The sequence below is a fragment of the Balaenoptera borealis genome, assembly GCF_965194805.1.
Source record: "Balaenoptera borealis genome assembly, chromosome: 21".
Lineage (NCBI taxonomy): Eukaryota > Metazoa > Chordata > Mammalia > Artiodactyla > Balaenopteridae > Balaenoptera > Balaenoptera borealis.
The window spans coordinates 25,779,171-25,803,720 of NC_138880.1; the positions used below are offsets into that span (position 1 = coordinate 25,779,171).

The 24,550-nt window shown below is 47.9% G+C and overlaps 1 protein-coding gene and 1 pseudogene across 2 annotated transcripts in view; one reads left to right on the forward strand and one right to left on the reverse strand.

Moving 5' to 3' along the window:
• Nucleotides 1-23,713, forward strand: part of LOC309619503 (uncharacterized protein) — a gene marked incomplete at its 5' end in the record, with an annotated part of 34,858 nt that extends 11,145 nt beyond the window's left edge. Inside the window, 2 exons of the mRNA XM_082374694.1 lie at nucleotides 7,940-8,164; nucleotides 18,107-23,713. Coding sequence (XP_082230820.1) covers nucleotides 7,940-8,164; nucleotides 18,107-18,453 — 572 coding nt within the window. The 3' untranslated portion in view covers nucleotides 18,454-23,713. The remainder of the gene's footprint in view (nucleotides 1-7,939; nucleotides 8,165-18,106) is intronic.
• LOC309619751 (ubiquitin carboxyl-terminal hydrolase 17-like protein 6) lies at nucleotides 766-6,739 on the reverse strand (annotated as a pseudogene). The gene has a single exon. The product of its transcript is annotated as a ubiquitin carboxyl-terminal hydrolase 17-like protein 6 (transcript).
• Nucleotides 23,714-24,550: the final 837 nt, after the last annotated feature.

The following is a 24,550-nucleotide window of genomic DNA, read 5'->3' on the forward strand; positions in this document are numbered from 1 at the left end:
ATCTTTGTCAGAGATGAGAGGGCGTGTGAGCCGCAGGGAAAGAGGCCACGTGGTGACGGAGGCTGAGACGAGCCAGCAGAGGCCAAGAGCTGCCAGAAGCTGGAGGGTGGGGGGCGGGGGGGGTCCCCAGAGTCTGTGGAGGGGGTGTGGCCCTGCCAGCACATTTTTGGGGGCTTTGAGAGAATAAATTACTCTTGTTTTAAGCTCCCAAGTTTGTGGTAATTTGTTACGGGAACCCTAGGAAACTAATATAGTGTCCTTTGTGACATCATCTAATTTTTCAAAATGATTTCTCAAAATGACATCACTTTTATTGTTTATTTGATGCTCTCAGATAAGATGCAAGTAATGCGTACAACTATGAACCATAAGAAAAAAGCCACTGTACATCCAACAAATACGGTCCCCGTGTGGAAGTTTACTATCTGACACTTGGCTCCTGTCCCACATGCACACTAACGCACACGGCCGGGCCTGTGTGTTTAGGAGGGTTTCTTTGGGAAGATGCTGCCTTTCAATGACAGTGGGCTTATCTTTATAAAGTCAGTTCCCACAAACACTGGGGAACAGGCTCAGAATTTGTGTTTTTTAGTGTCATTGTCTTGGAATTATTCATATAATTAAAAGTAATTCCCATATCTGCCTTGTCCATAATTATTTGCCCCTTTTTTCGTCTGTGTTTTGTTTGTTTCTAGTATTACTCTTTCACATGATGTGCCCCATGTGAATTCAGGTTATAAATCTTTTCAAGAACAGCTTCTGTTTTTCCAATACCCCATTTTTTTTAATACTCAGTTTTCCCAAGCCAGCATGTTCTAACATGTAAGTGTATCTGTTAGGAAATGTTGAAAACTGGTGACATTGTCATTTTTTGCTGTAAATGTTTCTGAATTCCTCTGTACCCCACTATGTACATAAAAATTAATTGAGTTTTCAGGAAGTTCTTATATAACTTCTATTTTAATGAACTGAAGCAAGTAAACATAGCATATAGCATTTAGTTAGTTTTCCCTGTATTTATATCTTTATGGATTTGGACATTTGCTGTTTATAATTTAGTTTCAATTTCATACGGGCTTTCTCTTTATTGCATGGAAAGATCATTGTTTTAGGGAAAGAGGATAGATAACTTTTAAAGATAGAGGTGGCAACCAGGAGAACTCCATAAGATATTAATACTATGCAGCCAAAATAAAGGAAAAGAAACTATTCCTAAAGCATTTACACGTCTCCATAAAAAGGTCCACCACTAAGGCAAAGTGCCTTCTGCCCCCATTGTCAAATAAAACTTTCCCTGCTGTCTCTGTAACCCCAAAAGTTAATGAATCTTCACACATAGAACGCCAACACACATTCCCCAGATCTCTGAATTTTATAAAACATAAGCTCAAATACAAAATCCCATATCTGACCAAGGCAAGGTGATATGCAAAAAATACCTCTGTTCTCATACTTAGCTCTCATACACTTATCCCATCTATGCCACCCACAAACCACAAAATCTATACTAAGAATCCCTCCAAATACTTAATTGCTCAGCCCCGGTACTCCCTGAGAACTCACCCTGAGACCTCTTTTGACAACCTATCAGCATCTGTGCAACACCCAATCCCACTAGAAAACCTCCAAAATCAAATATGCAAAGTTGTTAAGGAGATTCACACGTATCCCACACATGGGCATGGGATACGTTTCAGGGCATGGAGACACAGTTTCCCTTGTAAGGCCTCGGCCCCGGATCCGTCACCGTTACGCAGTTGCACCAGTGTACACGTCACCGAGCCTCACCTTTGTTTCTTCACCCCAGAGTGACTGTGTGTGTGCTCATTGCACACGTGTGCCCTCAACACTTGTACCAGGATAACTGGAATACATGCACAGCCTCCTCACCCTTCCTGTCTTTTCTCTTGGTGCCTCTGGCACTCGGCCCCAGACAAGGGGGTTCGCTACTGTTCTCCTCCGCCTGAGCTGGGATGTCCCTGAATGAAACGTTCAGCAGGTAGTTTTCCTGCTCTGGAGGAGCATCCCACCTCTTTATTTTGAGTGCTGAATCACAACTGCACTGCAGCACCCCAGGGTGAATTCTGTTTTCCTGAGGTTGAATTCAGGCTTTGGTCAGTTTTGTTCTTGGAGAAATTTCCACTGGTCTAAGGTGATTCCTTTGGTTGGTGTTACTTCCAAATTCTCCTGTGACTCAGGAACTTGGATGTAGGCGTCTCCTTCAGGGCTTCCTAAATCTGCTCCCATGGCTGTGTCATCAGCCCCAGGGCTGTTGGTTCCCTACCTATTGCCAAACTCCCACTCTTTCTTTCCGGTTTGCTCTTCTGTTAAAGAGGACATAGGCAGTTTGGCTCAGGAAAGAAGTCATGTCACAGGTGGCTACCTTAGATCATCCATTATCCCACTCTTTTTTTCCCACTTTTTACATATCAGAAATAATGTCCATTGAGACAACTCAAAGCGGCATAGACCAGCACAGCTTAGAGTAAATAGACAAGTGGTCCTGCGTTCTGCTGAGACAGGAAGATTTGCATGTCAAGACACTCGGGATATGGTTACTCAGCAATTTGGTCACCTGTGAACCGTTTCAATACAAGGATGAGGACCTTAGAGGGAGTGTGCAAAGTAAACATCTTGGCAGTAGGCATCTTCTTTAGACAAACACTACAATGACAGGAGTTTTCGCGGTCCAGCTCTTTGGGCTTCATCGACTATCCTAAAGCTTGGCTCTCACTCTGAGCTACCTTGATATCCAGCTTAATGTCCAGGTAAGGGTCAAAGGTGTTTAAAATGCCCTTGCAATGGAGACACTTGATTTAAGGTCTCCAGCACCCTCCAAATATTGGTCGTGTTAGGGGGGTGCCCTTGAAGTGACACTGTAACTACTTGTCCCCTTGCAAACGTGCCTTCTGCATGGCATTGACAGTGAACATCAGAAATTCATGGGCATCTTCCTGCTTGTGTGTATGGAAGCCAGCAACTCACTGGTGTGATGGCTTGATAACATCACAACGATGATGGCTTGCCTAGTACATAGAGTGCAGAATCCTTAACACCGACAAATCTGAGAGTACCCCTGAGTCGGTGTAGAGTTGGCAAGGGATGGCGTATATGTCAGATTTTGCAGCGCTGCATTCATGTAGCAGGCGGTCCCCATATTCCAGAGTCCCATAAAGTCTCATTTAAGTCAGACGAGTTTCTCTGAAGGAGTGAGCACTGTTGCCACAGAAGCAAAACCATCATGCAGGTTATGGTGTCTGTGGTGATTGTGTTGGTTTTTCTGCTAGAGTGAGACCCCAGTGGACTTCAGCACCAGCTGTGGGTGCCTGAGCAGGTTTGTGTTTTGGAAAGATAATGAACTGAGTCTCACCTCCCCAGTGGAGAAAAGTAGCTTCAGTGTCTCAAACTGGCTGTACCATTTTACATTCCCAGCAGGAGTGAGCGAGAGCACCTGTTGCTCCATATCCTTGTTTACATTTGGTGTTGTCAACGTTCTGTGTTTTAGCCATGCTAACAGGTCTTTTAATTTGCAGTTCCCTTATGACATGTTGGATCTTTGCCATCTGTATGTCTTTGGTCAGGTGTCTGCTCAGATAGTTTGTGCATTTTTAATTGGGTTGAACTTTTAAAATTTCTTTTAAGATTTATTATTATTATTTATTTATTTTTGGCTGCGTCGGGTCTTAGTTGCGGCACGTGGGATCTTTGTTGAGGTGTGCAGGATCTTTCGTTGCGGCGTGCGGGCTCTTCGTTGTGGTGTGTGGGCTTCTCTCTAGTTGTGGCGTGCGGGTTTTCTCTTCTCTAGTTGTGGCGTGCAAGCTCCAGGGCGTGTGGGCGCTGTAGTTTACAGCACACAGGCTCGCTAGTTGAGGCGTGCAAGCTCAGTAGTTGTGGCCCGAGGGGCTTAGTTGTGGCATGTGGGATCTTAGTTCCCTGACCAGGGATCGAACCTGAGTCCCCTGCATTGTAAGGCGGATTCTTTACCATTGGACCACCAAGGAAGTCCCTTAAATTTTAATGAAGTCCAATTTATCAATTTTTTTCTGACATGGATCATGCCTTTGGCACTGTACCTAAAATGTCATCTCCAAACCCAGAGTCATCTAGACTTTCTCTTATGTTGTCTTCTAGGAGTTTTATAGTTTTATATTTTACATTTAAGTCTATGATGCACTTTCAGTTGATTTTTATGAAGGGTGTAATATCTGCATCTAAGTTCATTATTTTGCTTGTGGCTGTCCAGTTGTTCCAACACCATTTGTTCAAAGGACTGTTGTTTCCTCATTGAATTGCCTGTGTGCCTTTGTCAGAGATCAGTCCAGTATATTTGTATGACTCTCTTTCTGTGCTTTCTATTCTGTTCTATTAAACTATTTGTCTATTCTTTTGTTAATACCACAGTGTCTTGATCACTGTAGCTTTATGGTAACTTTAAGTATTAAAGTTGGGTGGTGTCATTGTTCCAACTTTGTTTTTCTCCTTCAATGTTAGGTTAGTTTTTGGTCTTTTGTCTTTTCATATAAACTTTAAAATCAATTTGTTGATACCCCCAAAATAATTTGCTGGGATTTTGACTGGCATTCTATTGAATGTGCAGGTCAAAATCAGGAAGATCTGACATCTTGACAGAATTGTGTCTTCCTAACCATGTACATGGACTAGCTTTACTTTTATTTACATATTTATTGATTTCACTGAGTTTTGTACTTTTTTTCATGTGAGTTTTATATATCTTTTATTAGATTTATGCCTAAGGATTTCATTTTTGGGGTGCTAATATAAATAATTTATTTCAAATTCCAGTTGTTCATTCCTAACATGTAAGAAAGTGTATAGCAGGGAAGCCTGTATTCTGTAGTAAGGTACTTGCAAGTGGCATGGTGTCACTTTAAAGCAGACTTAGATTAGTTGTAAATGCATATTGTAAACTCAAGGACAGTGACTAAAACATTTTCTAGACGTATGATTGATTAATTGATACAGTAAGAACAAAGAATGGCATTATATAAATTATATAAAATGCTCAGTTAAAACCAGGTAAGGGAGAAAAAATTGGAATACAAGAAAAATAATAAAGGACAAGGGCAATGAATAGAAAACAGTTACAAATATGATAGATACCAATCCAATAGTAACAGTAACCACTTTAAGCATCAGATGTTTAAATACATCAATTAAAAGAAAGACTGGGAATTCCCTGGCAGTCCAGTTGTTAGGACTGTGCGCTCTCACTGCCGAGGGCCTGGTGCAATCCCTGGTCAGGGAGCTAAGATGCCACAAGCCTGTGGGGCACAGCCAAAAAAAAAGACTGTCAGAGGGGATTTAAAAAAAAGAAAAAAAGACTCAACTATACGTTATGTAAAAGAAACCCACATTAAGTATAAAGATACAGATGTATTAGAAGTAAAAGGATGGAGAAAGATACATTTGTTAAAAATAAGCAAAGAAAGCTGGACTGTAGCTATGCAGAGTATAGTTAACACTCATATTCTACATATTTCACTTAACACAGAAATTTATTTTGTAACTGACCCCAGTCATCTTAATTATATTTAGAGCTACGTAAAAAAACTGGAAAGTGACCAACATAATAGCTTTTCAGCTGCAACTTTTAATCTATATATTTATATATTACATTTTAAAATGTAATATAATAATTTTCACAAAATTCTGCACTCAACATTCCCAAATTGTTCCATGTTCCTACATTTTATTTTATTTTATTTTCAATAATAAGTCATTAGGCAGAAGTTTGAATTTATGGATGAATTGTGTTGTAAAACATTTATGTTAGAGGTTTTTCCAACTCTGAGACTTCTAACATGAATTTCCACTGAAGGCTTTTTCACTTTGATTTTAGGATTGGTATCTCCTCAGTATGGGAACTTTAGTATTACCTAAGGGGTTGGAAATCACTGAAGGCTTTCCTTAATTCATTACACTGAGTGTTTTATACAGTGTGCAGTCTCACATATTCTATAAGTAAAGGGCTTTTTACATTTCTTTCATTTAGTAACTTCTCCAGCATGAGTTATGTGTTATTTCACTTCCAACTTGCTTCTCCTGGTAAAGACTTGTCTACTTTTCTAAAGATGTTCCTGTTTTTATAGTTCTTCCTACCCTGAATTTTCTTGTGCACACTAACACTGAAGCTTAGATGAAGTCCCTGCTGCAGTGGGAACAGAGAGAGGCTTCCTCCCAAATGGAGGTCACTCGTGTTGTTTAAGGATAACTTACAGGGGCTTCATTGGTGGCGCAGTGGTTAAGAATCCGCCTGCCAATGCAGGGGACACGAATTCGAGCCCTGGTCCAGGAAGATCCCACATGCCGCGGAGCAACTAAGCCCGTGCGCTACAACTACTGAGCCCGTGTGCCACAACTACTGCAGCCCACGTGCCTAGAGCCCGTGCTCCTCAACAAGAGAAGCCACCGCAGTGAGAAGCCCGCGCACCGCAACAAAAGAGTAGCCCCCGCTCGCCTCAACTAGAGAAAGCCCGCGCAGAGCAACGAAGACCCAACGCAGCCAAAAATAAATAAATAAATAAAATAAAATTTTTAAAAAAGATAACTTACAGGTTACAGAGACGTAGATTTTCACCCCGTGTGCACTCTCTGGTGTGTTAGGTTAGAGCTGTGGTGAAGACTCTTCCACACTCGTCACATTTATAATTCGGGCACTCATGTCATCCAGAGTGAGAGCTTTGACAGAGGCGACCCCGCACAGATGGCATCCATATGATCTTCCTCCAGGGTGAGTTCTCTCACGTCATCCAAGGACAGAAAGTTGGAGACAGTGACCTTCATAGACCTCCCAGGAGAAATCCCTTCCCACTGACTTCATACGAGGAAGAGCAACAAATTCCCTGGATAATGGTTAGTTTTACCTCCTGGATGTTGACGAAACCATAGCTGAGGATGCCTCCCTTTTGGCAGATCATTCTAGGAAGGTGGGAACCAAATTCACAGCAAACTCATTCATCTGTGTCATCGTCTCCATTGAAGTGTCGTCCCTTTCCTTGGTTAATTAGTGCCCACCTTTTTTTCTTCCTTCATCTTAATTACAATTCAGTCTGCTTTATTCTGTTTTTTTGGGTGACTACCCAAGTCCCTTATGGTAGGTAGGTCAAGAGGCAGAGAGAGAGAGAGCTCTCCCCCCACCCCCAGGGAGACTAAAGACCGAGGATCTGGTGCAGGATGTCCCTTCTTCACTGCCTTGACTGGGATCAACACATATCAAGGTTAGGGCAGTGGACTTGGCCCTCCTGCCCAGGCTCACAGGTCTGCTCCCTCCCCCAGCCCCTGAGGCCTGTGACTACAGCATCCTCGAAGCTTTAAACAGCTTCTCGGTGCTCATGGGGACTCAGGGAAAACAGGATCTGCAGACCAGGAAGCGGGTCCTCACCTGACCCCAGGTCCCCGGCACCTTGACCTTGGACTCCAGCCTCCAACCTTGAGGAACAGACGTCTGGTTTCACGCCCATCTGTAGTACTTCAGCAGCCGAAGGGACTCAGACTCAGAAGTTGAGCATCTACTCTGCCCCGTGGCTGAGGAGCTTCACAGATACAAATAAAGTGCAAAACCCTGTCTTAGAAAACCTTTGACCCTGGTGGGAACAATACCAGCCAGTAAGTACTGGAGGCTGAATTTAGAGGGTAGTTGAGACTCTTCCACTTTTTAGAAAGGGGACACCAGACTCAGGCAGGCCACCACTGTCCCGAAACGACAGAGGCTCCTGGGCCTGAAAATCGGCCTGTCTGCACCAAGAGGTGCAGTCGGTGTGAAATTCACACTGGAACCCAGACGTGCTGGGGGGGAGAAAAGTGTAAAATACCTCACTAGTAATGTTTAGATTGAGTACATGGTTAAAGAATCGTATTTTGGATCTATTGGGTTAAATAAAATGTTATGAAAATTAATTTCTTTTACTTTTTCTTGTAGCTACCAGCACACTTAACGTTGCACGTGATGCTGTTGGACAGCGTGGGTCCAGAGCCGAGTCAGTTCCTGCTTTGGGAGCAGAGAGTCCTCCGTGTGGGGTGTCCTGCCCGCAGGACCTTGGGCAGCATCTCCAGCATCATCCACCAGATGGCAGTAGCTCCTCTCCAACACGACTTTGCCAAAGTCCCCAAGGGCTTGGAGTAACCCCATCTGTCCATGCTGCAGGTAAGCTTGCTGCCGCCTCTTCCTGCTCCGAAGGGCGCGGACCATCCTTGCTCCTGAGGACAGACCGGCCTGCGTGTCTTGTTTGCGGGGCAGGGTGTGGGGCGGAGCCCCGTGTGGTGGGAAGGGAGCTTGGGGGGGTGGGTGCCGTCGCTCCTGCTGTGTGTCCGTATGTGACTGGGCACCACAGTGCTTCCTGCAGATGGTGGGGCAGGCCGTGAGGCAGGGTCCCAGCACCCCACCTCTCGCACGAGTGCCGCGCCCGCTGCCCTCCCAGGAGGGAGGAGGGCCTTTCCTCCACAGCAGAGATCAGTGTATAATGCACAAAGAAGGCAGAGGGTGGAAGTGCCAATGTGAGCAGCTGCTGCCCAGCCAGGCTGGGTGTACCCCACCTCCTTGTCCGAGGGAGGAAGCCAACATCGTCCTGCACCCCTGTGTGGGAACTGAGTATGTCTTCCCAAAGGCCCTGAGTGACAGAGACAGGATCAAACCCAGACCCTCTTTCACCCAAACCCATGTTCCTTCCACAACCCTGAAATCCCTTTACTCTGCCCCACGGAGCCCAGGGACTGGATCCTGAAGATGCGGTGGGGGGTCCCTCGATCAGACACGTCCCCTTGGGCTGTGCCTGGCGTTCCCCAGAGCATGTGTCCAGGGGTTCGTCCTTACACTCCCTCCCCATGGCTGGGCCTGTGACCAGGGGCTGAGAGCAGGCCCCTGCTGGGCAGAGAAGAGGGGGCATGGGGCGGCCGTGGGAGCCCCCAGCTCCTCCCAGGTCCAGTTAGGTGCATGACCCCGAAGCCCCTCTTGGACTGGTGTAATCCAAACAAGCGAGACAGGTTCTCAGAAAGGATTAGAGGGTTTAGGTGTACTCAGTCCCTGGAGGACGTGGACGTCTGTGTTCAGTTCCCTTGCAGAGCCTGGTGCTTCCTATCTGTTAGCCGGGGTCCCAGAGACAAGGCCACCTGGTTACTAAGGACTGAATTCACTTTTCACGCCGGCTCGAGGTTCCCCAATATGCAAGTAGTTCACAGCCTGCAGACACGACCAGAGGACGGCTTTGAAGAGACACTGTCAGCCCAGACAGGGACGTCAGGCCAGCAAAGGAGGCCAGTGTGCTGCTTGTTTGCACGGCAGATTACATTTTCAAATAACATATCATAACAGATTAAAGCTGAAAAAAATCATTTTTTCCAGGCCACTGAGCACTTTATAGGATTATTCAGTCCAAAGGGGCTCCTGACTGTCATCCTCTCAAGGTCAGGAGAGCAAAGTTTCTGCCAGTGGCCTCGGTCCCAATCTGAGCTGAGACGCAGCTGGCCATGCCGGGGAGCTGGTCCATAGCTGCCTCTTCCTAGAGAGACAGCCAGCTCTTGTCAAAGCAAATAGCAGACACCTGAACCAGTGAGCACTTTTTTTAATTAACTTGGAGCGACTGGAAGGGGTAACTGAAGGCCCCTTTGGGGGTTTGGTGTTTCTGTAGGAGGAGAGCTTGATTCCTGCAGCTGCTGAGCCTGGTCAACAAACGGAAACCCATCAACAACAAAAACATTCCCGAGTGAGGCTCCCTTGGGGTCCAGCATCCAAGGATCTAGGAGAGACAGGAGTCAGGACCGCTCATGATTCCTGAGGGGGCAGCAGGGTCGCGGTGGGGGGAGACGGGAATGAAATGACCCCCGGGAACCTGGGCATCTGCTCCTCAGAGCCATGGGGCCTCATCTCTGGTCTGACTTCATCCCCCACGGCCCACCCTGCCCCTTCCAGACAGAGGACCCAGCGCTCAGGGAAGGTGCCTGGCCCCAGGTGCACCTCCAACGGCAGCATCTGCAGGAAGTCCCTGCAAGGGAGCTGACCTTGGCTTAGGGAGGATCTGCACCCTTTTCCTTCCAAGAAAATGGAAAAACGCATTGGGAGGGGGACTGACAAAACTTGCTCTGGGGAGACAGCAGGGGCAGAATGGAGACCAAGGGGCAGAAATTCCTTCACTGAGCACTCACTCCGGGCCCAGCACTGCAGCAGGACCCTGAGGTGGAGGGTGGGCAGGACCAGCAAGACGGGGCTGTTCCAGGATAGTGTGCACCAGCCGGGGAGAAAGAGGCCTCGCTAAAACACAGTCAGGAAAACACAGAGTGTTAGGTCTGTGATCAAATCAGTGGGATAAAGGTCCCCTGGAAGCCATGTCAGTTCACCAGATCTGAATCACAGCCGCACAGACAGATGTGAAGATCGGCACGTGGGACGGTGAGAGTGAGGGTCCTACGAGGGGAATGGGGCTCTCCCCTTGCAGCTCAGAGAGAAGCCCACAGGGGCTGGAGCCACGAGATCAAGGGCCCGGCTCGGGACCTGAGTCTGGAGAGAAAAGGCAGGGTTGGATTTGCAGAGCCTCACAGGCTGAGAACAAGTTTGGAGTTTTTTGAGCATGGACGTGACCACCTGATCCACCCCCAGAGGACCAGCCTGTCTTCACATGGAGGGTGTCGAGTGGCGGGCAGCTGAGGAGCCCCGTCAGGAGGCCCTGGCAGACAGCACAGGTGCCCACTAACCACGGGACACGCTCCAGGACTGGAGATTTGGGAAAGAGAAAAAGGAAGTTGCAGAGAGGCGAGTGGGACCAGCTTTGTGGGAGGAGCACGGCGCCTGCCAGCCCTCCCCTCCTTGCCGGGCTCCAGGGGCTGATGTGGGCAGAGGCCTGCAGTGCACGTACCAGGAGCAGGTGGGGCTGTGAGGAGGGTGCGAGGCTCTCAGCCTTGCTCCCCGCCTGCCCCTGGTCTGCAAGACCCCCAGGGATTTAGCCCTCCCTTGGGGTAAACGTGAAGCTCAGAGGGAAGAGGAAGGCCTGGGCAGGAACGCTAGGGCAGCTCTCTGGGGCACCTGCTCCCAGGGCTGCGTGACCCGTGCATCTCAACTCCAATTTGGTTACAGTACCACCTACTTCTAGGACTGCAGAGGCGAACGAGGAACAGCCGTGGCCTTCGAAGGCAGCACTCACACCAGAAGCAACGGGAAGGCGGCATTTAGCAGAAGTGCACTTTCACAGCTCTTTAGCATTTAAATTTTTTTAATTTAAATAAGAATTTAAAATTTTTAGGGTGCCCAGCATGCTGGTTTGAAACACGTACACACAGTGAAACGGTTACTACAGTCAAGCTAGTTAGCACGTCTGGCTCATGTAGTGACCACTGTGTGTGGTCAGAGCACTTGAGATCTACTCCCTGAGCGAATTTCCAGGACCTGACCCAGCGTTGTCACCTGCAGTCACCGTGCTGGACAGTAGTCTCGGGACTGCTCACTCTGTGTCCCTGCAGCTTTGTCCCTGTGACCAGCTCCTCCTCACCTCCCCCGCCTCCCGGCCCCTGCTCACCCCCATCTACCCTCTGCTTAAAATTTAAATCAACAAAGCTGACATCAGAGCTCCTTGCATAAGAATGGATCAGGGAGATCTCTTTTTGGTGAGAGTTTGGGTACAACTTAAAATGCTCTTAATGCTGCAAAACTGCTCAGGAGGTGCCGTAGAACAAAAACGTCTCCCGGTTCTAATTTCCACCCGCAGTGGCTCCACAAGCCCTGTAGGACCAAATCCATTCAGGTTCTCATCTAAATGAGTATGTGCGGCTTTGTGTGTGTTTGTCTTGTTTTTTTCTTATTGTGGAAATTTGCCAGTAGAGAGAATAAGTTACACAGCTGGGCGATCTGGTTCCATCTTTGCCCTTCCTACCCCTCTCCCCCAGGGGCGTTGGGGCAATTCCAGATATGGTACTGTTGCATCCACCCTAAGGACCTCTGAAAGATGGGAGGTAATTGCGTTTCTATCATTAAGCAAAAAGTTGACAATAATTGCTTAGCAAAACAAAACACCCAGCGTGGTATCTGTTAATCTGTGGCCTCCTTTAGCCGGGAGAATGCAGGGCTGTGGAAGGGTGAGTGTTCTGGGGCCGGCTGGAGGCCTCTGGGCACCACGGCGATCCCATCACGGGAACCCGGGTGCCTGGCTGTCTCTCTCGGTGATGTTAGCAGCCTTTGAAAACGGTTGCCTAGACTTACTCAGGTATTCTGAGTTGTGAAACAGTGACATTTTAATTCCAAGCTTCTATTTTAAAAAAACAAAAAACGCTTTCCCTCATCAACTACTTGTACCTTGAGGTTCAATTTAGATTTTGCGCTTCTTGTTTTAATGTCTTTGTTAACTCGTGGATTTACACATTAGATGTGTTTCAATGCGGTAATTCTCACATCTTCAGTCGGTGGGGCCTCTTCAGTGAATCCTTTTGACGTGGACCTGGAGACCTTTGGTGGCTTTCTTGTTTTCTGGTGGACACGATGTTTTAGATGGTGCATTTCCTGACTCAGACATGAAATCTTCCATTTCTCCCAGAAGCCACGGATGGTTTTAGTGAGAAATCTACTCACTGGGGGTGACTATTGATTGGTTTTGGTCCCTGTTTTCAGTCCTTTTCTGTACAAATCTAGTCATTTCATATCCATAATTCCCATTTGAATTTAGGAATACAGTGTTTTTACTTAACCTCATCCATTGTGTGACCGTCTCCTTTCACTCACACTATTTTGATTCTCAGTGATATCAAAGTAATGAATGACTAAATCTGACCTCAACGTAAAAATGTTAGTCTCAGAATAACAATGCCCATGCCCGCTCCCGCTTTTAACTTAGTGGTTTCCTTCTGTTATTGTTATAGTTATTGCTGTTATGGGTGTGTTTCAATATGCAGGAAGGCCTGTATTTTCCTGGCACGCCTTTATTGTTGGCAGGGAATTGACAATGCTTGTGTAGATTTTCCTGTGATTGTTCATGCTGCTTATTTTTAAAAATAAAACAAAACAAAGACTTTTCCTGAATCTCCAGGAGATAGCAATGGGCTGGCATAGCTTTTTAACTTCGAAGCCCTGGTGCTTCCTCTTTTGTTGTTTTCACAAAGCGATGAGCAGTTTAGCCTGGGCGGTTCAGAACTCAACCCGCTTGTCTCCCCTCCCCGACCACCTGCGAGGTGCCGTCTCCTCTGCCCCTCCGTGCGTCCTGCTCAACGTGGTCAGATTCAGTTCTCAGGAGTTTCTCCTGAGGGAAGGAATCTGGGTGCTGGGGGAGCTCTGTTAGTTTTGAGTTTATAGGGTTCAGACTGTTCCAGAACTGTGGGATCCTTGGGTATTGAGTGGGTATTGGGTTCTTAGTTTTGCTTTCAAATCTAGTGTGTCTATTTCTGGGAGAATTTGGGGAAAATACAAAAACACTAAATTGCCACCAGACTCCTCCTTAAATGGGCCTTCAACTTTCTAATGAGACTTAGAACAGGGTCAATTGTAGAAAAGAATACAATACATCACTGTTATTGTGGACAATATAATCATTCACTAAAATTCAAAGTCAGTGTTCTTCCTGGTACCCAGGATTCTCTAGAAGGCTGTCTCCAACGGTTCTGGTCTGTACTCTTCTCTTGAGGTTACGAAATAATTTTCCTGGCCGCCAAGCAAATCTGGCCGATATTCCCCTACCCTCTCACAGAGCAGTATATGCAGTTCTGATCACCACACACCATGAAGTCAGTAAGAAAACTGGAGAGCAAAAACAAGGAAGTGGTGATGAATTAGGTTCCCATTGCTGCTGTAGAACACTTCCAAAAATTCACTGGCTTAAAACAGCACATATTTATGATCTTACAGTTGTAGAGACAGAAGCCTGAAGCGAATGCACAGGCAGTTCCTTCTGGCGGCTCCTGGGGGAACTTCTTCCCTGTCTTCTTCCAGCTCCTCGAGGCTCCTGCCCCCTCCTCCACCTTCAAGGCCTCCTGGCAGCTTCTTCTCACATCTTCTTCCTCTGACTCTGACCCTCCTGCCTTCTCCTCAGCCACCAGCAGGGAGTTTATGGGTGAAATTCAGACCTGAAGAAAGGGCCTGGGCAGAGGAAGAAGGTGTGGAGCTTCTGGCCACGGCGGGGGCTCTGGTGCAGGAGGAGGGTGGGGAAAAGGAGCCCAGGGGTCAGCACATGCCAGCTGCCCCCGAGCCCGCACCCCTGCATTGGCCACTCGCACTCCTCCAGTGAGTTCTGAGTCTAGGGCCCAGGACCCGAGTGTGACATTATTTGGAAGATCCATCACTGAGAGACAGAGAATGAAACCACTGTTTCCATCGAAGCGCTGGCAGCTGAGATGGGTTCACACTCAGGTGGGGGCAGACTTAGTCAGCGGGGGGACGGGGGGCGCAGCAGAAGAGGCAGGGCGCCCGGTCCTGGTGGGGCCGTGGCGTGCTGGGGCCGCTCTGCGAGGGGTGAGCGTCCCTCTGAGCCCCTCCCATGGGGTGAGTATGCAGGAGAGGGCTCTGGGTGGCAAGCTCCTGCTCGGCACGTGGGGCCAGCAGCTCCCAGCACCTGGTTCCTGGGGTCCTCCTGCTGAGGGGTGGTCTGAGCGCCATGGCCCTCAGAATGGAAGTTGCCCCTGGGGTCATTTCTGGGTAATCCTGCTTGTTACGTTTCAACCACACTGTCTTCCACTTGTCGAAAAGTTTTACAGAAAATGTTGCTCTGGGGCTTCCCTGGTGGCACAGTGGTTAAGAATCCACCTGCCAGTGCAGGGGACACGGGTTCGAGCCCTGGTCCGGGAAGATTCCACATGCAGGCTCAGTAGTTGTGGTGCACAGGCTTAGTTGCTCCGCTCTAGCCGCGGAGCAACTAAGCCTGTGCACCACAACTACTGAGCCTGCACTCTAGAGCCCACGAGCCACAACTACTGAGCCCACGTGCCGCAATTACTGAAGCCCGCACGCCTAGAGCCCGTGCTCCGCAACAAGAGAAGCCACCACAATGAGATGCCCACACACCACAACAAAGAGTGAGCCCCGCTCGCCGCAACTAGAGAAAGCCCACACGCAGCAACAAAGACCCAATGCAGCCAAAATAAATAAATTAATTAATTTAAAAAAAAAGAAAATGTTGGTCTATCGGGTAAATCCACCCCCACGACCCCAGACCATCCGCGCAATGATGCATTAACTTTAACTTTCCAGAATCTCCCGCTCGTAGAGATTCAGAAGTAGCCCTTGGCTGGTTTGTTGTTCTACAAGAGACATGACCCAGCTCCCTGGCGGTGGACAGTGGCCAAGGGAACAGAAGAACCAGCCTGTGGGCTGCTCTTAGCAGGAAGCCACCAGCTTCTGGGCTGGGCTGATTAGAAATTGGGTCTTATGTTGGGTTTGACCCCAAGAATTGAACCCACGGAGGCAACTCTGCAGACTGTTTTCCACTGTGAATTCTGGAGATGAGCTGGAGATTATTGGGCAAAGAAAATTGGAAAATTCCTGATACTCTGCCCCATTCAGAAGGGCAGAGTTTAGACGCCCCTAGAAACAGAGCGGCTTAGAAAGATTGTCCCTTGAACAAAGCGCTTCCTTCCAGGACTGCAGGATTTTTTCCTCAGCTGCCCTTTTTGCATCGCCTCAGAGATTGTTGGGACTTGACATTCTAATATCCCACTGTCTGGATGGACCAAGTTTATTTATCCACTCACCTGCTGAAGGACATCTCGGTTGCTTCCAGGTTTTGGCAGTTATGGATAAAGCTGCTGTAGACATTTGTGTGGACATAAGTTTTCAATCCCTTTGAGTAAATACCAAGGAGCATGATTGCCGGATCACGTGGTAAGGGTATGTTTAGTTTTATAAGTAATCACCAGACTGTCTTCCAAGGTGTCTGTACCCTTTTGCGTTCCCACCAGCAGTGATGAGAGTTCCTGTTGCTCTACGTCCTTGTCAGCATTTGGTGTTCGTGCTCTGGGTTTTGGCCATTCTAATACGTGTGTGGTGGGATCTCATTGTTTTAATTTTTATTTCCCTAATGACATACGACGAGGAGCATCTTTTCATATGCTTATCTGCCATCTTGATGAATTTTAATATAATTTCTAAAATTCATAGAGGGAAAAAAAGGTGATTTTGGTTAAAGTTTTCTGGCAAATGGAAGAAGTAACACATATGTGTTCATATGGCAAGTGGTTTTACCTCTGAAACATTGATACAAAAACTCCACAAACATCTGCAGAAGGAGTTTCCATAAGGAGACACAACACGTTAAGCTTCAAGTATTCTGACTTTGGTTAACAGTGAGAGGCTCCTTTAGTGTAAAGAAATAGAGTGCAGTTATTTTAACCTCATGCAGAAGGAGGCTTTCTGTAAAGTCTGTCCACGACGGACCTGGAGTATTGAATAAAATGTTCTCTTTCTTTAACCGGTCATCTCTTGACAAGTAGAAATATATATAGATATAGATATTTAAATTATAAATATCTATATCTATATCTATCTATCTATCTATCTATATATATATATATATAAAGCACAGACACCACTGCTCCAGATTTGTTCAAACTGGTTCAATGCTGCATTTCAATTCTTGTGTCAAATGCTGGTTTAGAAGGATTTTTGGTGACGTGTAATCTATGGTCTAATGATCCAGGCTGATTGAATGTTGAGTCAGTAAGAATTTCTCATTTCTTGTTATATGATGTTCACTTTTTTGAAAGCAGATTTTTTTTTATATAGAGAAAGAAGGTAAATGTCACACATTTCAATTTAAAATGTGAAGTGAAGTATATTTTCTTGCTAATGGACACAAAAACGTGGTTTTTTTTCTTTTTCCCAATCAACAGATTTTATAGAGCAGACCCATTGTTTCTGTTGAATCCCCACTATGCCTATGGACTGGACACATGGTGAGTCCTAGGACCTCATCACCCGTCTGCCTTCACAGCCTCTGCCGCGCCCCCTGCAGCCCAGGCTCTGTGGCCCATTGCTGGGTGCCCTCCATTTATTAGTCTCAACTTACTTTGCACGATTTCTCTTCCAACTTCTCTGATGCTATAAAACTCCTCTCTTTTAAATTCCATCAACACATTTTGTCTATTTCTGCCTCTGCGCATCTGTTTTTGCTGCTCCAACATGAATGCCAACCTCTTTCTCTCCAACAATTAAAATAGGGCCTGTGCCTCAAGGTCGCTACAAGGTTACCTGCCCGATGTGCGCACAGTTTCTACACTGCTTTGTCATCAGACCACTTACTAAAACTGCTCACATTACTCAACCCATCCCAGCTTCAATTCACCATAATTCACGCACAGAATGTCCTTAGCACCCACTGCTGCCTCAGATGCCTCGATGAAGGGCAAGAAGTCGGCACCAGCTGAGGCCGCGAGCTCACGGCACCTGCAGCTCCTTTGGTCAGAAGGCGGAGTCGGCTCAGACACGCGGCCCCTCAGGCTGTGAGGACTCCCAGGAGGGCAAGGGGACGAAGTAACAGGGTGGGCTCAGGGTCACCAGAACTCCAGTATCCACGGCCTTCGAGTGGACGACTGCAGTGAGCCTGGAGAAGAGCGTGCGGCCAGCTCGGAATATTCGTCCCGGGGGGGAAAGGCTGACGACTGGGCAAACGGCGCCAGGAGAAGGCGGGAAGGACGGAGTTGGGCCTGTTGGGCACAGCGGGGGCTCTGAGCTCGGCCACGTGGGCTACTGGAGGGTGAACGCCGGCTGCTGTGCGGGGCCAGGTGCAGGGAACGAGGCTCCAGGCTCCCAGAGGCACGTGGAGGCTCGGAGACCCTGGGAATTGGCCAGACTCGGGACTTGCTGACGGACTGGGCTTGCGATGTAAGGAGACCGGGTTTATAGAAAGTTCCTGAGCCTGGGGCCTGAGCCGGTGCTGGTCCCTGCCACGCTGAGCAGAGCAGGGCAGGGCAGGGCAGGCAGGGGTCCTGCGCTGAACCTTTCCGTCTGAGCTGCCGGCCAGAGATCCAGGTGAGACGTCCAGGCAGAGGTTGGGTATGTGAGCCCAGAGAGCAGGGCTGAGCATCTAAATGTGGGAACCTGTCAGCATTGTGGTCGTGCTTAAACTCTTGGGATAGGGTGCGACCCCCTGAGTACGGAGACAGACGAAAGGATTTCCATTATTTCCAGGAAGAGAAGAGGATCCAGCCAGGTGGCCAAGGGCACAGCAGGAAAACTGCAAGTTCCCAGAAAAATCACTTCAAAACCTGGTTTCTGGAAGGTCAGCAAAAGTGTCCAAATACTGTTGCAAGGACCAGGCAGATGAGGATGACATCTGCCAACAGGAAGATGACAGGGACTTTGTCAAGAGCATTTCAGAGGCGCCGCCACCACCCCTGGGCTGGAAGCCTGGTCAGCAGAGCGGGGGCGGGGGAAGCCATGCAATAACGGAGGACAGAGAAGTGGAGTGGAATCCGGAGGCTGACGTGTGCTTGTCAGAGGGGGTTCTGCTTGATTTTTGTTTTGCTTTTAGATGAAGACCAGCACATTTGCACACTGATGAGTTGACTCGAGGGAAAGGAAAAAACAAGCCCCAGGTATGAGAAAGGCCGCCTGGATGTGCGTGGAGATTCTCATGGTAATGGGCAGGCCCCACCTTCACTCCGGGCTTCCTGTCTGGTTCACTCCTCGTTTGATCTGTTGCGGGAACCATCGTCTATGGTTTGTTTTTCTCAGATGGGTCTCTGTGCCTCTCTGGTTGGTCCAGATGCGGACGCAGGAGCTGTGCCATAGGGGCGGCCACCCCACGTGCTGGGCACTTTGCTAGCACAGGGCTGCGTGGTTGTGAACCCAGCCCGAAGAGTCCTTCAGAGGAAAATGTACGATCCCCAAATTGGCCGTGTCAGGTGGCATTCAGAATGAGTGCCAGAAATAGCCTGTATTTTTGGTGCAATCAGCCACCTCATACCTTTTTTCTTAAAGCTTAAAGGAAACAGAAAAGCACACACAGCCCTCAACATTTCTTTGGTCCAAGGTGTTTATGTCTGAGACCCAGACCACCCACGAGGGAAGTGTTCTAGAAAAGTGAGGTGTTCTTATGTTTTCAGCTGGATCAGTGGGCTCCCTGTATCGTGCAATCAATGGGGAAACGGACCTTGAGATCCCAGAATGAGCATCTAGGAGACGGGCATCTCACCTGGGTACAATGCACCAACCCTTCAGCTTGCAGAACTATCCTCCCACTTCGACAACCTTGGCCGAGGGAGGCCTGTCCTTGGTTTCTGGCCGCTGTGAGCCACGTGTGCCCTGGGCATGAGTAGAAGAGGGGGGTCCTGCTCGCCCCCGTGTGACACATCGGCCAGCCCACTTTACAGGACCGTGGACGTGACCTGGGGTCCCCGTCCCCACTGCAGGGAGAGCCTGCTGCTCCTGGACTTTCAATCTGCGTAAAGTGTCTGAAAAGGGACTGTGTTCGGAGGATTTGGCTTCTGTGCATCTTCCCTGACAGACCAGCTACGTCTAAGTCAGTGTGGCTTTTAATGCCATAAGCTTTGGGCGCTGTGCCAAAGTCCAGCCGCATACCCACCGAAAATGCAGCACACGCTGCAAAGAGAGGGAGTGACTTTGCCTTAATAGTGCTTCACGGGAACCTGTGTTTGTGGGCTGATTCCCATGTATGGTTCCTCACTTCCTGTGGGATGAGGCTGAGACTCCTTCACATCATCCATCATCTGGTCCTGTTTTTCCAGCTTCAGCTCCCTCCTCTCCCCACATCCCTGCCAAACACTTCCTATGTTCTAACTTAGTATTTTTTAACTTATTCACAAAGATTGCGCTGCACTAACAGCAAAGCCTATGCTTAACAGTATTCTTGTTTGCAGAAGGTTTTGTTTCTGTGACAGAGTCACTTACAACTCTGCACCCTCTCAGATTTTGTTTCCCTCTGCATACGACGTCTGAATACCTCATTACTGTCTGGTGAGCTCCTATTCATACTTCAAAGCCCAGTTCAAATGTTATCAGCTCTGAAACCTTCAACCACTCCACCCCTAACCAGAGTTGTTGCTCCACAGCCTTTTGCTGTAGAACTGATTATATTTGTGTGTAACTTTGGGCGTTTTTGTTAACATCTTTGCCTTCAACATTATGTAATGAGCACCTCAGTAGAGGGACTAGCTATGATACGCCTGGGTGTTGCATATCACAGTGCTAGCACAAAGTGGGGTTACTAAATATGCTCTTCTTTGTCCAAGGAAAGAAGGATGAAGGAGGCACAGCACTCATGAGTGCCATGTTCTTAGTGGGTCATGTTTTAGTAAAAGCCAGCACAGCTGTTCTGGTGAACTGGCTGATGGTACCCCGCCCTGCTTCCTAATTAGAATTGACAACTGTAGGGGCACCTGCTCTGCTTGCCTGTCCAGCACCCTCTTTCTCTTCTTTATAAGGGCACCCTGTTTTCCTTTGGGGACTCACTCCTCTCCAAGGCATGTAACTTGGGTGACACTCATGAGAGTGTGACTGGGTGGGGCTGTCCCACCTTGTGTCTCTGGGGGGGGCCCACAAGCTAGGCCTCTCCTGGGAGGGTCTTCCATCCCCGACTGCGGAGATGGGTTCAAGGTGGGCACCTGACTCTAGCAAGACCAATACATTATTATACCCACGTCTGCTGGGATTATTGAAGGAAAGCCCCTCTTCTTCTGATGACTGGATGCAAAGCACATGAAAGCCCCAAGCTTTGGGAGTCGTTGTTGCTGCCACATGGAGAAACCAAGCCAGCAATGAAGCCTACTCAGAAGGAGCGACCAAAGATGGGGACAAATTTCCAATATGACCACCTGGATCCAGCCATGCCTGATGCTCACACCTGGGCCTTGGGCTACATATCCTAAGCCATTTTGAATTGGGCTTCAGTCCATTGCAATATACCATGTCCTGGCCATTCCCTGATGAATCTCCCTGTCAGAGAAGAACCGACTCAGTGGCAATGTAGTGATGGCAGATGCTATGCAGGGAGGAGAAGGGGGAATTCCTGCCGAGGGTCATTGTGAGCTTCCCGAAGGCTGTGGTCCTAGAACCCAGGCAGGGGCATGTCTGCACGCAGCAGTGGTCAGAGCGTTCCAGGCCAGCCACGGCTGGGAGAAGAACACCCAGTATCAGACACAGGAGAACACTTGCTGAGCCCCTGCCTGCACCCATGCCGGGCAGAGGACCCCGGGCCCCAGGGTGCTGCTCCTTTTCTGCTTTTGCCTCACAGACTGACCGGCTCTTCAACTTGAACTTGCTGGAAGGTGCAGTTTCCAGAACAGCGACCACTCCCAGGCCAGCATTTGTCTTCTGCCGCCAGGTTACAATATTGCTGAGAGCTGGATCACACACATGCGTATGTGTACATGTATGCATGTTTGTGTACACAGTAATACATAGCCTACATCTCTGACTCTGCCTCTCAAAAGGCAATTTCCTGTCTCACGATCTCCTCCTGGCTAGGGGCTCGGCTGCCCGCGTGGCTGCTTGGCGACCTCAACACAGGTCTGCGGCCCCTCTGCCTGATTCTTGCCACGTTTTAATGGGATGTGACAGAGAGAAAACAGCTGTTTGCTCTAATGAATTCTCCTTGGCAAATGAGAGATTACTTTAAAATCAAAGCAGCCAGGGCTGATACCCCAAGTGGAAATAATTAAATTTCGTGCTAGAGAAAGATTAGCGGTCCTTACAGAGGGATGAGAAAAAAGACTTTAAAAATCCAAGTTCAAAAGTGTTTTAAAGAATATGGAAGTGAGCTTATTTGCTGCAGAGATGGTTTCTGGTTGCGTGTTTAGGGTTTGGTGCATCCCACACGGGCAAGGGCACCAGTTCCTTCCAACTAGATTGTGTAGTCAGCACTGCTGAGGGGAGGGAACTGACCACAAACACAACAAAGTGGGGACGGATGTCGGTGGAAATCTGGGCTCGGGGACTGAGAAGTAGGCACTACATCTGAAGTGCTCATGTCACCATGAAGTGTCAGCAGGAAGGGCCTCTGGCTGGGTGAGTGGAGAGATGGTGGGAGGGAAGTTAGGGAGTTGGGGGAGAGTTAGGTAGGCAGCCGGGCTGGGACAGGGCAGGTGGGCACGTCCTCAGGGCCCCCTGCCCTTTTCCTGACTCAGCATCCAGTGAAAAGGAGGTGATGAGGGCTCTGAGCACCCTTCCCCGGCTCCTTCAGATTCCTGGTTCTAGCCTCATGGGGGATGCTGTAGGCAGGAATGCATCTTCCCAGACTCTGGATCCTCTGTAGTAAACAATGCCCAGGAAATCAGCCTGAGCTGGAGGGAATCCGAGCCCAAGTCATTATAATGACAAAAGATTTCAGAAGGCTCAGAGGAGCACAGCTCTTCTCCACGTGAAGGAGCCTTTCTGATTGTCATGGACGACTAACTAGCTCCGTGTTTCTCTCCAAAGCCCTGTAATCCTAGAAATCAGAACTGATTAGAAAACTAAGGCAATTGCTAGGTAGTTTCAAAGGCTTGAGGAGGCATGTCCGATAAACCAAGGATGCAGTTTCACAGGAGAACCTAGACGCGTGTGGAAGCTGTGGACCACAGGGTATTGCAGATACCACGCAGTGGGAGGATAGCCACTTGGCGTAGATCAACTTGTCAGTCAAGATGTGTGTTGACTTTTTGACCTAGAAATTTTAGTTTTTAGGAAACTAGGCTAAGAAAATAATTAGAAGTACAAATATTCACATCTGAAGATGTTCATAACAGTGTTACTTATAGAAAAATTATTGAAGGTATCTGAGTTCAAAATGATGAACTGGTTAAATATAAATGCAATGAAATGTTATTGGTCATTAAAATTGTTCTGAAATTTTTTTATCTATGGTGAAATGTTTGTAAAGAACTTTTTAAAAAAATATTTATTTATTTTTGGCTGCATTGGGTCTTAGTTGCCGTGCGCCGGCTCTCTAGTTGAGGCGCGTGGGCTTAGTTGCCCCGAGGCATGTAGGATCTTAGTTCCCCGGCCAGGGATCGAACCCACGTCCACTGCATTGGAAGGTGGATTCTTAACCACTGGATCGCCAGGGAAGTCCTGTAAAGAATTTTTTTTTTTTAATTTTACTTATTTTTGGCTTCATTGGGTCTTCGTTGCTGTGCGTGGGCTTTCTCTAGTTGCAGCGAGCGGGGGCTACTCTTCGTTGTGGTGTGCGGGCTTCTCATTGCAGTGGCTTCTCTTGTTGTGGAGCACGGGCTCTAGGTGCGCGGGCTTCAGTAGTTATGGCTCGCAGGCTCTAGAGCGCGGGCTCAGTAATTGTGACCCACGGGCCCAGTTGCTCCGCGGCATGTGGGATCTTCCCAGACCAGGGCTCGTACCTGTGTTCCCTGCATCGGCAGGCGGATCCTTAACCACTGTGCCACCAGGGAAGCCCCCTGTAAAGGGCTTTTAAGTGAAAGGGGACTATGGGACTCCACATAAAATATTTTAGCTATTGCAAATGAGAGTAGTTGCTTTCTGTATATGTACATGAATATTGCATAGAGGGAAAAATCAGAAAAGAATCCATCAAAACACCAACTATATATATTTCTAAGTTACATATATCTTAGCATTATGGGTACAGGTTTTTTGAATTTTCCTCTTTGTACTTTGCTGTATTTTCTGAAATTTTAATGATAAGAACGTATCACTTTTTAATCAGAATTTTTTTTTACTCAGACATGTCACTTAACCATTCAAACCCTCAACTTAACCCTCAACTTAACACAGTAATTTAACATCCTCTTCCTATTTTTTTCCTGTTCTGGTTCACGCATCTGATAAAAGAAGGTTGCATTGGATGAGCGTCAGTCCTTGCCCAACCTCGCTTCACACGACGGTGACATCGAGTCAGCAGTCCCATGTCCTTGAAACGTGCGGTTCTGTGTTTTCGCTCTGAAGCTCCGATCCTGCTCTGGACACCCTGTGCGGGAGCAGCTCCCACGCGAAGGGGGCGTCTCCCCCCAACCGTGCGCTGGGAGGGGTTTAAAGACAGCACCATGACCCTGGGCTCTCACACGACGTGGCTTGCCAGTCCGAGGTTCAGCCTAAAAGCAGCAGGGCCCCGTCCCTCTCCCCGCTTGGCAGGCCTTCTTGTCTGTCGTTGCATGTGGTCTCCTAAAACTGGACGGACGGGCAGTGTTTTAGAAGGTTTTATCTCCACGTCTTATCACTACTTTCTTATTTTATTTTTAGGTAAAAGTTGTATATATTTGAGGTGTACAACATGATTTGAGACATGCATACATAGTGAAATTACTACAGTTAAGCTAATTAACATATAATTTCCTCACATAGTTACCATAGATCCCAGAACTTACTCTCCTTCTAATTGGAAGTTTGTGCCCTTTGACCAACATCTCCCCATAACCCCACCCACAGCCCCTGGCAACCGCCATGCTACTCTCTGCTTCCATGAGCTTGACTTTTTTAGATGCCTCATATAAGTGACATCATGCAGTAATTTTCTTTCTGTGTCTTGCTTATTTCACTTAGCATAATGCCCTCAAGGTCCATCCATGTTGTTGCAAATAGCAGAATCCCCTTCTTTTTTTAAGGCTGAATAATATTCCATGGTGTATATATCACATTCTCTTAATCCATTCATCCATCAGCAGA